The following is a 13,627-nucleotide window of genomic DNA, read 5'->3' as shown; positions in this document are numbered from 1 at the left end:
TTACCCTAGGATTACTACGAGTCAAAGACTAGAATTAAAAACTAAAAATTAGGTGTAGATACATAGAAATCTGAGCTTTCCAATGACTGAACAATGGATCTGGCCAGCCAACTAATAAAGCAGTAAAATATTTGTTAGGGCTTCCTCACCCACCCTGTTGAGCCATGACAGCAGCAAGGGCACATCCAGGTAACCTTATTAATTTCCATTTTCATGTGCGACCTAGCACAGCTAATATCGAGGCACAATTAGCAGCACTTAGCTGGGAACTGGCAGGATCGGCCCAAGGCTAGCCTGGGTTCTCCAGCACTTCTGTGTAGCTGCCACGACGACCCACATCCATCGGTCCCTAGAGCAATGTCTTCTGGTGACCTCACATTGTTGGATGATGTTATTGCACATTTCATGGATACTGAAGCGTTTTTCAGAGCAATGTGTGTCCAGCAGAGGGCAGTGTTTAACTAATGACATAAATATTTAGCTATTTATTTTCAAGTCAGATTGTATTATCTGCTGGTATCCACATTTTTTTTGTTTTTATAATTCTAATTGTAGTATTTTTGTGATTTTCTAAAGTGTGCAGTAACAGAGAGAAATTGTACTACAGTGTCTCTTACTTCTAACTGGACAGTATTTTATTCAGGCAGCACCACACCACTTTCAAGACACGCTGTGCAACAGCATAATTCACTAACACTTATATTTGAGATTTTTCTCACTTATAATACAACATGCACATCAGTCAGATATGCATGTTTCTTGGCTTTTTACAGTTGTGAAGTGATTTCTCAACCATTCTGCTGTGCTGAAACTGATTCACAGCTTAACAAATTAATTTAATCTACTTTGCCTTAAAGTTTAAGTTTAGTTTAGTTTCAGTGGTGTTGGATTTTCAGTGGCTCTTTCTGTGTCTTTTAAAACACATCCTGCATTTCTGAAACGAAATGAATGTATAACTCTAATAGAGTATAGAACGAGTGTAGAGTGTAGAAATTTCACTTCACCTGGTAATATTGCAAATGGTGAAAGCCAAAGCAAACCTTAACCTGATGTTTGGAGTGAATTGTTTCTTTAAGTTTGAACCCAAATATTGCCTCTAAATCACAAATTAAGGTGAACAGTGTACTGTGTACATTACAGTGTACAACAGTGGGAATTGTTGACATGCAAATATTTAAGTCAGTGACCGGTTACAACATGGTTTTGCTGTTGCGTCATTAGTAAACATACAGGTTGGCAGTGATAGTCTGACCTTTATGTTAGAAGAGGAAGTACTTAGTGAGTACAGTGATACCATATAAGGTTATGTTTAAGTGATCACAGTGGTAGAGGGAACAAGTATTTAAAGCATGTTCATATTTATAAAAGGCAACATGTTTTCTCTCTGTGGTATGTTTTCTCCTATTGAATTACCATAAAAACATTTATTTATACATATACAGTGCCAAATCACAATAACGGTTTTCTCAAGGCACTTTATATTGTAAGGTAAAACCCTACACTATTACATAAAAAGCCCCAATGATCAGATGACCCCCTGTGGGGAAGTACTTGGTGACAGTGGGACGGGAAAAAAATCCTGTTTAACACCAAGAAATTCTCAGAATCTCATCATCATCATTATCACCTTTATTTATAAAACACTTTAAAACAACCAAACAGGCCAGCACAGAGGTTATATGGTCTCTTTTTCAAGTTCCTGTTTGCAGTTGTGCAGCGGTATTTTGAACCAGCAACTGAATGACCCCCACATAAAGTTACAGTAGTCCAGATTGGAAGAAATAAAAGCATGGATCACTATTTCGAGGTGCTGCCCTTTCACTCTTGCCAGTCGCTTTAAATGATAAAAACTGGACTTCACCACAGCTCTAATTTGGCTGTCCAATTTAAAACCAAGGTCAGTAATAACAGGTTTAAAATAAACTTCCAAGGCTCCCATATCAATAAAGGAGGACTCACAGGGACCACTGAGTCCAAACACTAACACCTCTGTTTTCGTTTCATTAAAATCGAAAAAGTTTAAAGCCAGCCATGCTTTAATGTCATCTAGAGGTTTTATGGTGATGACATCCTTCTGCTTTAGTGACAAATAAATTTGGCAGTCATTGGCATAACAATGAAACGTGATCCCATGCCTTCTAAGGATGGAACCCAGGGGCAATAAATATAATAAAAACAGCAGTGGCTCTAAAATTGAGCCCTGTGAGACAACACATGGCAGAGAAGCAGAAGATGATTCAGAACCAAGAAGGCATCAGATGTGCAGCTAAATTAGAAGCAACTTCCTGATAGCAGAATAAATAGCAATAAACAATTAAATATGTGTGTGTGTGTGTGTGTGTGTGTTGGGTCTATGCGTTGTATGTGTGTGAGAGGTGCTGACGTGTTGGGGAAGGGTGCGTGTGTGTGTTCTGTAGTGTGGTCGCGTATGGAAAGAAACCTACCTGAGGGCAGCAAGTACAACAGGTGGGCTGCAGGATGGGTGGAGTCTCTTGTGATCTCCTCAGCTCTGAGGCAGTGGGATGTAGATGTGAAAGAGGGGAGGGGGCAGTCGATCTTCTACGCTGTGTTGACCGCTGTGGAGTCTCTTCTGTTGAGTCTGGGTACAGCGTGTTTGTGAACCATGCCTAAGTAAATTAATCAATGGTATTTAAATACTTTATCAGCTCCCCTTTATCTCAGGGCACACTAAAGCAGATTGATCAGTATATTTGGTGCAGCCTCCTCCATACAGTGGGGCAAAAAAGTATTTAGTCAGCCACCGATTGTGCAAGTTCCCCCACTTAAAATGATGACAGAGGTCAGTAATTTGCACCAGAGGTACACTTTAACTGTGAGAGACAGAATGTGAAAAAAAAAATCCATGAATTCACATGGTAGGATTTGTAAAGAATTTATTCGTAAATCAGGGTGGAAAATAAGTATAAAGTCCGTGTTGCTCGGCGACAGCCCCAAAACATCACTGCTCTTGAGAAGATCTGCATGGAGAAATGGGCCAAAATACCAGCTACTGTGTGTGCAAACCTGGTAAAGACCTATAGTAAACGTTTGACCTCTGTTATTGCCAACAAAGGTTATGTTACAAAGTATTGAGTTGTATTTTTGTTATTGACCAAATACTTATTTTCCACCCTGATTTACGAATAAATTCTTTACAAATCCTACCATGTGAATTCATGGATTTTTTTTTTTTCACATTCTGTCTCTCACAGTTGAAGTGTACCTCTGGTGCAAATTACTGACCTCTGTCATCATTTTAAGTGGGGGAACTTGCACAATCGGTGGCTGACTAAATACTTTTTTGCCCCACTGTATATATGAGCTCAGAACAGGCTGTGCAGGTGATCTGGGAAACTTTTGCATACAAAGATGTATTAATAAGTTTTCCTGAAAAGGCTTGGTATAAAATGTTTACATTTACATTTTTGAAGTATATGCTTCTGAACAGCAGTTGAGCAATGTGATAAAACTACTTGAAACTGCCCACAAAGACAGAGGAAGTACATTAGAGATACTTAAGAAAGAGGAAGTGTTAGTTGAAAGCAGAGACACTCTATAACAAGACACAAGGATGCCCACACAAACACGCATCAACACGGAAACACTGAGAGGGAAGCAGAGGACAGAGACACAAGGACACATAATAAACAAGAATCTAAACAGGGAATAGAAGAAACTCAAAACTGACCAACTTTGAACTACTAATGAACCTAAAACTTAAACCATTATATAAAATATCACTAAACCTCAAAAAGCTGGGTCAAAAGGATCCAGGACCATGTCACATATATCATCACCCATGAACTAACTTCACAGCTGGTCAGAGGTTTCTGTGCTGATATGCTTTTTGAGTCAGAGTAAGTTGTTTGGCCTTGGTGGAGAAGATTTGGCAAGTTTTTCATAGATACAATCTATACACTCAACGCTGCTGCTCAGCATACAAATGTGTGGGGTACAAAACAAAACAGGCTTTTTGACTATATAAAATTTCCTGCCAAAAAGGATTGTTACAACAAAGAAATAACTGACCCAACACAAATATTCTCATTTTTTGTACCCAAATTTAAGTGGCTGATAAACACAAATACACAGCTCGCTTAACGGTTATCATAATCATAATACCATAACCAGTACAACTTGTAAAAGGTGCTAAATAATACCTAAGAAACATGAAATACAAAAGCCAAAACCATAACAAAGAATCAAAACAAAGAGTAAACAAAACCTAACCACAGAGGCATCTGACACACACACAAAAAACTGTTACACTGATCTTTGTTTAAATGGTTAAAAATAATTTTCACAAATACAAAGTACCCACCAATGCATTAATATAGCAATGTTAAAATACGATTGCATAGCAATTACTAAGAAAAGCAGAAATGCTGCACAATATAAATGGATACAAATGAAGCTTTAAAGAGCTCTTGCCCTTTAAAGCATTCAATCTGTCTCAAGGAACATTTTTTGACTACATAAGAAACACTTATAAAGATATAATGATTTTAGATATGTTGTATGATGTTGAATGTGATGTAAAGACAAGCTAAATGCAATATACAGATCAAGTTTTCACTCTAATATTGTGGGGTCTTTACTTGACAGTGGAAAGGGCCATGAGGTGAATGAGGTGAATATATAAAACTTATTGGAGCACCATTACTTGAATATCAAAATCTCAAGATAAGAGTATGTTTTAAAAGGGTAAATTATTTAATAAATAATGAACATATAGCATACAGAAAAACTTGAATGTCAGTCTGTAAAGTTGAGTGGTTTACTGAGAAACTTCCTGAAATGTTGTTGCAAGAAGGAGGAAGAAGACAAACAAAAGAGAGACGAGGCGAGAATGAAAAACTTCAGTTTAGAGAGTGAGCAGACATCAATGAGAAGACAAGTTTGAAGAATAAAGTAAAACACGGAAAAATGTGTTAAATGTGCTTAAAAATATCTTTTTAAAAGAATGAATATAAAGACTTCACATCTGTAACAGTGATTGTGAATAAGACCTCATCTGGTCGGCTCTGTTTGTCTCTGTAAAAGGCAGCATTGCTGACACAGGTTTGTATCTTCTCCTTTCCTGTAATTCTGCTATATTTGTATTTGTATTTATTTTAATATTTGCATGTGAGATAGATGAATTCATCATAAATGTGTGTTTTCACTATCATGAGTTGGCTTGTGTGCCATTTTAAATTAATCTTTTGTTATATTGTTAATCATTATCCAGGAATATTTTATAGCCTGGATATAACCATAGTAGTTGTGTAGACTACAACACAAACAAGCAGCTTGTGTAAAACATAAAAGTTACTCTAATATCTTTAATTAGATATCATGTTTATTGTTGAAAACTAAATAGTTTTTCTCACTATATTTACCTTTCCCTTTGCATTAACAGGTGGACAACAAGTCTGTAGAGACAGAGGTACTGTGTTACTCTCACAGACATCATGATGACTTTTTACTATGCCTTCCTGGAAAGCATCATGACCTTCTCCACTCCCTCAGCCTTCAGAACAGGAACAGACTGCAGCACACTCCATCAGTGTGCTCTAAAATCATTGGACTGCCTGTCAGAACTCTGGCACAGGTTTTCAGCCAACACGCCCTTAGACAGGCAGCCAAAATCATCAACGACCACTCTCACATTCTTCACCCAACATCTGCGGCTGCATTTCCTGCAGGACTGAGAGAGGGAGAGCCACCTTTGTCCTCAAAGCCATTCTGCTCCAGCCGATAAAAACATTTCCCACACCAGAAATATAAACTACATTCTTCTTACACTACTGACACTTTATTCACTTTTAGTCACTTGCGGTTATTTATTCACCTTCAGTCACTTTAATTTTAAAACTGTGTAATTTTAAAACTGTATATTCGGTGTATTTATTATTTCACTCCTATTGCCTGTTCTTATTGTCCTTATCTTCCACGTATGCTGCTCAGTTGTTTGTTAATTGCCCCTTGGAGATAAATAAAGTCTCCTGATCCCGATTCTGATTCTGATATGAATATATAAAACTTGTTGGAGCATCATTATTGGAATGTTAAAATAAGATAACATTATGTTTTAAAAAGGTAAATTATTTAATAAACAATGTTATAATTACATATAGCATACAGAGGAACTTGAATGTCAGTCTGTAAAGTTGAGTGGTTTACTGAGAAACTTCCTGAAATCATTTTGCAAGAAGGAGGAAGAAAAAAAAAAGAGAGATGAGGATGACAAACTTCAGTTTAGAGAGTCACCAGTCATCAGTGAGAAGAGAAGTTTTGAAGAACAAAGCAAAACAGGTAAAAAATTTTTTTTAATGTGGCTCAAAAAAGCTTTTAAAAGAAGAAATGTAAAGACTTTTTCACCTCTGTAGCAGTGATGGTGAGTAAGACCATTATTTATTAATCAAATATTATGAGTGACCTAATGCTGTCCTCTTATTTGGCATTTAATATACATTTATATTCTATTATATATATTATACATCTTTTATTGAGCTGTGTGATGTGAACTGTTGGCTTTTTCTTTATTTTATTTTTTGTTATGATTTCTTTTTGCTTCATCTGCTGGATAAGTTATTCTGTGGAGGGAGAGACTGAACGTCTCGAGCATCGAACATGTTTGTTCTCATCTGGTCGGCTTTGTTTGTCTCTGTAAAAGGCAGCATTGCTGACACAGGTTTGTATCTTCTCCTTTACTGCAATTCTGCTATATTTGTATTTTAATTTTTTTATATTTGTATGCAAAACTCTTTTTCTGAAATTTGTCCAGATAATAAGAATTTATTATTACCCACAGTTCATCATAAATTTGTGCCTTTGCTATCATCTGTTGGCTTGTGTCCCATTTTAATTTAATCTTTTGTTAAACATGTCTTGAGATATTGCCTGGATATAATAGCAAAATTACAATGTAATTTTAATTAAAATGTAAAACACAGTAGTTGTGTAGGCTACAGCACAAACAAGAAGATTGTGAAAACATAAAAGTTACTGTGGTATCTTTAATTACACATGTTTATTGTTGTAAACTAAATATTCTTTATCACTATATTTATCTTTCCCTTTGCATTAACAGGTGCTTCAGCCTGGGGACAACAACACTGTGATAGAAGATACTGTGTTACTCTGAGTGAGCGACTAACAGCAGAGGCTGGACTCTGTGTTGTGATCCCGTGTTCTTTCACTACTGCTGATGAGTTTACACCCAAACATATAGTTTGGTACAAATGTGAAGGATCTCAAATATGTCGCAGTGATGCTGACATAATATTTCACAGCAACATAAGCACAGACAAAAAAGCTCAGTCTGGGTTTGAAGGACGAGTCTCACATTTGGAGCCTGATATGAGTCAGAAAAACTGCAGCATCATCATTAATGATCTCAAAGAGTCTGATTCTGGATCATATCAGCTCAGAGTTACTGGTGAGCTGAATGGACAACAAGATGGATTCACATTCATTCCAAGAGTAACTCTCTCTGTTAAAGGTGAAAAAAGCTATTTCAAGGACAATCATGTTGAAAAAGAAGATATTTGTTCATGTACAATAACATATTTAGTATTTTTAAGGCCTTAATGAAGTATTCATAATTTGAGGGAATTATTGACCTCTATGGTAGCTGGTAGGAACTGCAGCAGTTCCAGTTAAAACTTATGATTGCCATTAACCATTTTCATTAAATATCTTATTTGAAAAAACAGATTGATGTACTTGATGAACTTCAGATAGTTGATGTGTTTCTATAAATTTTTCCCATTAGGTCTTAATCTGAAGCCCACAGTAATGATTCCCACACTGACTGAGGGACAGCAGGCCACACTGACCTGTGTTGCTCCTGGTCTCTGCTCTGGATCTGTTGCTGAAATCACCTGGACATGGAGAGGAGCAGGAGGGACTGAATCTTACATTACAGGAAACAGCACTAATTTCAAGACTGAGAATCTGGCGACTTTCACACAAAGACACATCTCAACTTTGACCTTTAACGCTTCATCTGAACACCACAACACCAGTATCACTTGCAAGATCAACTTCACATGTGGAAAAACTACAGAGGAGACTTTGACTGTAAAAGTGAAATGTGAGTACCGTATTTCCCGGACTACAAAGCGCACCTGAATATTAGCCGCACAAGCTAAAATCAGGGGAAAATCCTGTTTTGTACATACATTAGCCGCACCTGACTAAAAGCCGCAGGTGTTTCAATGTTGACTTATCATATGTAAGAGAATATGCACAAAGGGAATTGTCAGGAAAGAGATGGCTGTTTGGAGACACACCCCTTTTATTAATATTTTGAAAAACAAGTTATGGGTACATATTTGCATAACTTTTTAGGTATATGTACAAGTAGCGGTAATTACAAGTACAAAACATGTACTGTGCTTCATAAATGAGTAACAAATGTAGTACATAACAATAACCTACAGCACACCAGAAAAATAGATTCGGACTACCTTTTAGGCTCAGGTGCAGTGACACGGCTAGAACAAGAAGAAAAGTTAGTCATTCACCACCATCTTCCTGCGCACTAAAACCACCAAAGTCCTCTTCTCCAGTGTCGGATACGAACAGGCTCAGGATGGCTACATCATCCACTCTCAACTTCTTTCCTTCGTTGTCACTTTCAAAACCAAACAAATCCTCGTTGGCAGTGTCAGAGTCGAACACCCTCAGAAGGGCCGTGGCGGTGTCTCCATCATGCATCAGTCCAGCCCTTCGAAATCCGTTGGTGATCATGGATGTTTTCACACTTTTCCACGCTGTCAGATTCCACCGGTGGAGTTGAGCATATCTTGCTTTTCGCAAGTTTATCGCCGCTCGTCATCCAGCGCTACTTTAAAGTTTGTTTTTCGCGCTACTTGTACGGCACTATGTTGCCTGGCGGATGGACATCTGACCAACATACCACTCTTGAACCCGATACTGTGTGTCTGATCCATGGTCTGATCACATGCCCTTCCGCCAGGCAACATAGTGCCGTACAACAGTGGAACAAACAAAACAAATCGTCTTACGATATGACAAAAATCATGGACAATCCATAGAAAAGCCGCACCTGACTAAAAGCCGCAGGGTTCAAAGCTTGTGCAAAAAGTAGCGGCTCATAGCCCGACAATTACGGTACTTCGTAACCTATTGTTATTGTTTATATCTATTTATTTATTTGAAATCTATTGGATGATCAGTAGAGTCTGAAAAGGAAACAACATGATTGTAAAATGTATATTTTTATCTAACAGATAAGAAAGAAATTGCAATCAGTGGTGTTACAACTGTTAAGGAGGGAGATTTTCTGAATCTGACCTGCAGTGTTGAAAGTTTCCCTCCATCCATGATTGTGTGGTCTAAACTCGGTTCTGACACAAACCTGCACAATGACAATGGATTAGCTTCACTTGTCATCTCTAATGCAACAGCAGAACATTCCGGACAGTACATCTGTGCAGTTACATATATGGACAATTCCCTGAAGAAGGATATCAGTGTCACAGTGATTTGTAAGTACACATTTTTTTTGCTTTTAAGCAGAACATTTTTAGCAGTGGCCACATCTTTTATATATTGATGTAGAGTAAAACTTTATTCAGAAAGAGAAACAGTGTAGACTGCACTATACAGGGGAAGTAAGAGGAAATGTATTAAGAGCCTTTTGAAACCTATTATGATGTTGTACGGTGACCAAATTGTAATTAGCATTTTAATGACATTTGTGGCATTTTACACTTTGCATTTATTAAACTCGCATTGTTATCATTTTTATCCTTCATTTGTTTGTGTTGAATTATTACATGTCGGTGTAACTTGCCCTCTCCTTAAATATACCACTGAAATCACTGAAATGTATTTTACAGATAACAGGGCTGCTCAGATCATTGGGAATACAACTGTGAGGAAGGGAGATGTTCTGAATCTGACCTGCAGTGCTGAAAGCTTTCCTCCATCTGTGATTGTGTGGTCTAAATGTTGTTCTAACACAAAGCTGCACAATGACACTGGATCAGCTACACTTGTCGTCCATAATGTGACATCAGAACATTCAGGGCAGTACATCTGTACAGTTAAACATCTGGACACAACTCTGAAATCATATGTTGATGTAACTGTGACTTGTAAGTAGATGCCATGTATTTTTAACCTGAAGTTTATTAACATTATAGCTTGCAGCATGTCCTGTTTTATGATTCTGACTACATGTTTACAGGGCATGCAAAGATACAGAATGGCTCAGGATGTGTGCTTCAGTCTGAGGGTTTGACCTGTGTGTGCATCAGTGAAGGCTTTCCTTTACCTAACATCAAATGGCCTCTGTTGAATCACCACACTGAGTACTCTGTCATTACTAGTGTATCAAACCACACAGTCAACAGCACTGTCAGTCTCACTGTAAAAAACCATGGCAACAGCACCGTTGAATGTGTCAGCAACAATGGAAATGGAGAAGAAAGAGAAAACCTGCTGATCAATAACAACTTGTCCAAAAAAGATGGTAAGTTTTGTTTGGTTGTTGCTGTTGTTTTAAATGAAAACCCTTTCTGTAACACTTTTAACCACTTGACATTTTTACTACCATTTTTTGACCCATGTAATCTATGACCTATGTAATTAAGACAATCATTAGACTAGCCATCAGGTGTGCTGTATATAATTCAATATGTGAGTTAACAGGTTTTTCATGTTGTTTCCTTCGAGTGCAGAGCCATCATCGGGTCTTAGGTGGCGATTTCTGGAAATTATCATTGCATTTTTGATTGGTGCAGTTCTTTCCTCAGGTGTTTGCTTTTTGGCCAAAAGGTGTTACAGGTAAAGAATTATTTTTGTAGTTATTACTAAGGTTTCTCTGTAGATTCAATTTAACATTCATTTCAACATCGTTTCTGTAAATATGCCCTTTTCTACAGGAAAGAAATGACGAGTTCTGGACATTTGAATGACACTTTTGTGATGCTGACACGTCCAGATGACCCACTGGTATTTATGTTAATTCGTCTTTTTTGATATAACTCTTGAAATAGTTCAAATGAATTTCAGCACAAATATCTCACATACATATGGTGGAAGTCTCATTGCTCATGGTAATCCAGTGTCGCCACCTTTATTCTGCTAGGCTTAACACAATGCAGTAAGGGACAGATGGAGAGAGAAACCATGCAAATAGGATGGTTTGACTTAAAATATGAGACATCTCAACTTTCTGTTACAGTAAAACTTTGATCTTTAATATTCATGATAAAACAAACATATAATAAAATAAATAAACAAATACACAAATGGAAACCAGAATTAAAGTAATGCAAAGTTCCTTTTTTGTGTAAAGCTAATTTTCAGGCCACCCAATGAGAACTCAAACCCTTTGAAGCATGAAAGACTATATACAAGATAAATTGATAATATTCACAATGTTTGGCTGCCTGTAGCTGATAAATGACTGAAACTATTTACTTTGTACCTAACAGATATATGATGGTCAAGCATTACAAAACAACCAGACCCTGAACTCAAACAGTGGGACAAACGAAGTGAAATATGCCACCATTGATTTTTCCCTGTTAAAAACACACAGCGGCAGAAAGGCAGCAAGGATGCGAGAAAGCACAAAGACGGAGTACGCTGAAATCAAGAGGATAATAAAAAAAGAACAAGAAAATGATGGTGGAGACGACGGTAAAATGTTGGAGGGGGAGATGAAACACTGTGAACCAGAAAAGAAGGATGAGGAAGATGAGGCAGTGTACTCCACTGTGAATGACATAATAGATGATAATTGAGGAATTCTTTTGTATAGTTGCTAAGGATAAATATTGATCTCTTCAGATGTAATGGATGGATTGATGGATGGATGGATTTCCATTTTGTGCTGGAATAACAAACTGTAGGACAATTTTCTCTATACTGTAAACTTCACAAATATTAACAAATCAAATCTTACAGAATGTTAGCTTTGAATATAATGCTCTGCAGTAGTTTAATGATTACAAATATTAGAAAAATGTTATGGTTTAGCAAATTTTAGATACTTATACTGCTTTACTATAAAATCTTGCCCAGTGACATTTAGTAGTAGCAGTAAATATAGTGGCTTATCTTTTTCTTGACTCTATTCTTGATGTATTTTGCAGATTTTTAATGGTTTAAGTAATACGATGTATTGTGTTTTGTATTCTTCCAGAAAAACATGTCATTTCGTTAAGTAAATGCATTTCTTTCCTCTTTTGCATGAGATCATTTATTTTCTTTTTCAGTTTTTATCCGGCACCATCATCAGGTTGACCGAATCATTTGTTCTATACCAATAATCCATTTAAAACTTTTGATATAACTAATTTCAGTAGTTCTAATGCTAATGACAAAAGTCCCCAAACACTTCTTAATTATACAATAACAATCCCAGAGTATTGATCAATAAAAATGACAAGTTTTTCTATTATTTACTTGGTTTAAAACCTCTTGAGAACAACAGAGTTCAACACTAAATATGTTTTATTGCCACCCCCCACAGGGCACCTGGGACCCTGATAAGGATTAGCGTAAGAGAATGGATGGATGAATGAATATGTGTATTTTAATCTCGGCGTTTATGAACATTTTGAAAAATAATGACTACCTGCTTTTAATAAATCCATTAATGTCATGGTCCTGAGTCTGAGGACTCGGTGTTTTGTGTTTCTTTATATTCTTGTTTATTCTGCCTTGTCTTTTGTTTAGGTTTGCTGTGTGTTAGTGTGTTTGTTTCATGCCTGCCTGTGTTCCCTCTGTCTGTCCATGGTGTCACTGTGTCTGCTCGTGAGTCTGCCTGCCAAGTTCAGTGTCCGTTCTGGTTCTCTGTGTCTGTTAGTTTCCTGTTTTATTCTGAAAGTTCATGTCTCATGTCAATGTGTTCAGTTTTACCTTTCTCCTATCTCGTTAGCCTAATTTCTCCCAGCTGTGTCTACCTCCTGTTGCCCATTTCCTAATTACTCCCCTGTGTGCTTAAGCCCTGTGTTTTCCTGTGCTCCCTGTCGCATCGTACCCTCAACTTGCTGTGTGTTTGTAATGTCCAGTCCTCCAGCACCTCGGTTTAGAGTTTTATTTTGTGAATCATTCCTCCAGCAATAAAGCTGTGTTTTCAGTTGATTACCGTCTCCCAGAGTCCTGCAATTTTGGGTCCATCACTTCTGCTTGCCTGCCACACAGCCAAAAATGAGTTGCATAGCAATACTAAGAGCAGCAGAGATGGTGCAAAAATATAAATGAATACATAAGAAGCCTAAATATGCAGAAGTGTTTGCAGAGAGGCAGCAAACACTTCTGCATATTTGGACATGAAATATGACTAAACATGCAGAAATAAGGGGAATGAGAGAGGGGAAGTTTATTTTAAATTCTTAAGTTCTTTAATGCATTCAATCTGTCTCAAGGAACTTTTTTTTATGACTACATAAGAAAACATTTAAATAGCAATAAAATGATGTTGTATCGGTGGTATGATGTTGAAGTAATGTAAAGATAAGCTAAATGTTATATACAAGTTATGTTTTCACTCTAATCTTGTGCGGACTTTACCTCACAGTGATAAGGGCCATGAGGTGAATGATGATGATTTGATGCTATATGAATATATAGAACTTGTTGGAGCACCATTACTGCA

The 13,627-nt window shown here is 37.1% G+C and overlaps 1 protein-coding gene across 1 annotated transcript; it reads left to right on the top strand.

The window, feature by feature from the left end:
• Positions 1 to 6,262: 6,262 nt before the first annotated feature.
• Positions 6,263 to 12,531, top strand: LOC102780024 (sialic acid-binding Ig-like lectin 16). The gene is made up of 10 exons (XM_087848371.1): positions 6,263 to 6,379; positions 6,574 to 6,676; positions 7,076 to 7,486; positions 7,760 to 8,080; positions 9,243 to 9,500; positions 9,855 to 10,112; positions 10,205 to 10,489; positions 10,698 to 10,803; positions 10,902 to 10,971; positions 11,457 to 12,531. Exons 2-10 carry the CDS (start codon positions 6,616 to 6,618, stop codon positions 11,766 to 11,768), a joined length of 2,082 nt encoding a protein of 693 aa, XP_087704497.1. The 5' UTR covers positions 6,263 to 6,379; positions 6,574 to 6,615; the 3' UTR covers positions 11,769 to 12,531.
• Positions 12,532 to 13,627: the final 1,096 nt, after the last annotated feature.

This window comes from Neolamprologus brichardi, chromosome 11 (genome assembly GCF_056152115.1).
Source record: "Neolamprologus brichardi isolate AB-2024 chromosome 11, ASM5615211v1, whole genome shotgun sequence".
NCBI lineage: Eukaryota > Metazoa > Chordata > Actinopteri > Cichliformes > Cichlidae > Neolamprologus > Neolamprologus brichardi.
The sequence above is the reverse complement of the archived record's forward strand: the minus strand, read 5'-3'. Positions and strand labels throughout refer to the sequence as shown.

What these genes read in the sequence shown, in the direction of transcription:
- LOC102780024 (XM_087848371.1), top strand. Translation starts at nt 6,616, where the DNA reads ATGTTTGTTCTCATCTGGTCGGCTTTGTTTGTCTCTGTAAAAGGCAGC. An exon ending in TTTGACTGTAAAAGTGAAAT is followed by an intron (nt 8,081 to 9,242) that starts GTGAGTACCGTA and finishes TTTATCTAACAG; the next exon opens with ATAAGAAAGAAATTGCAATC. An exon ending in TTGGCCAAAAGGTGTTACAG is followed by an intron (nt 10,804 to 10,901) that starts GTAAAGAATTAT and finishes CCTTTTCTACAG; the next exon opens with GAAAGAAATGACGAGTTCTG.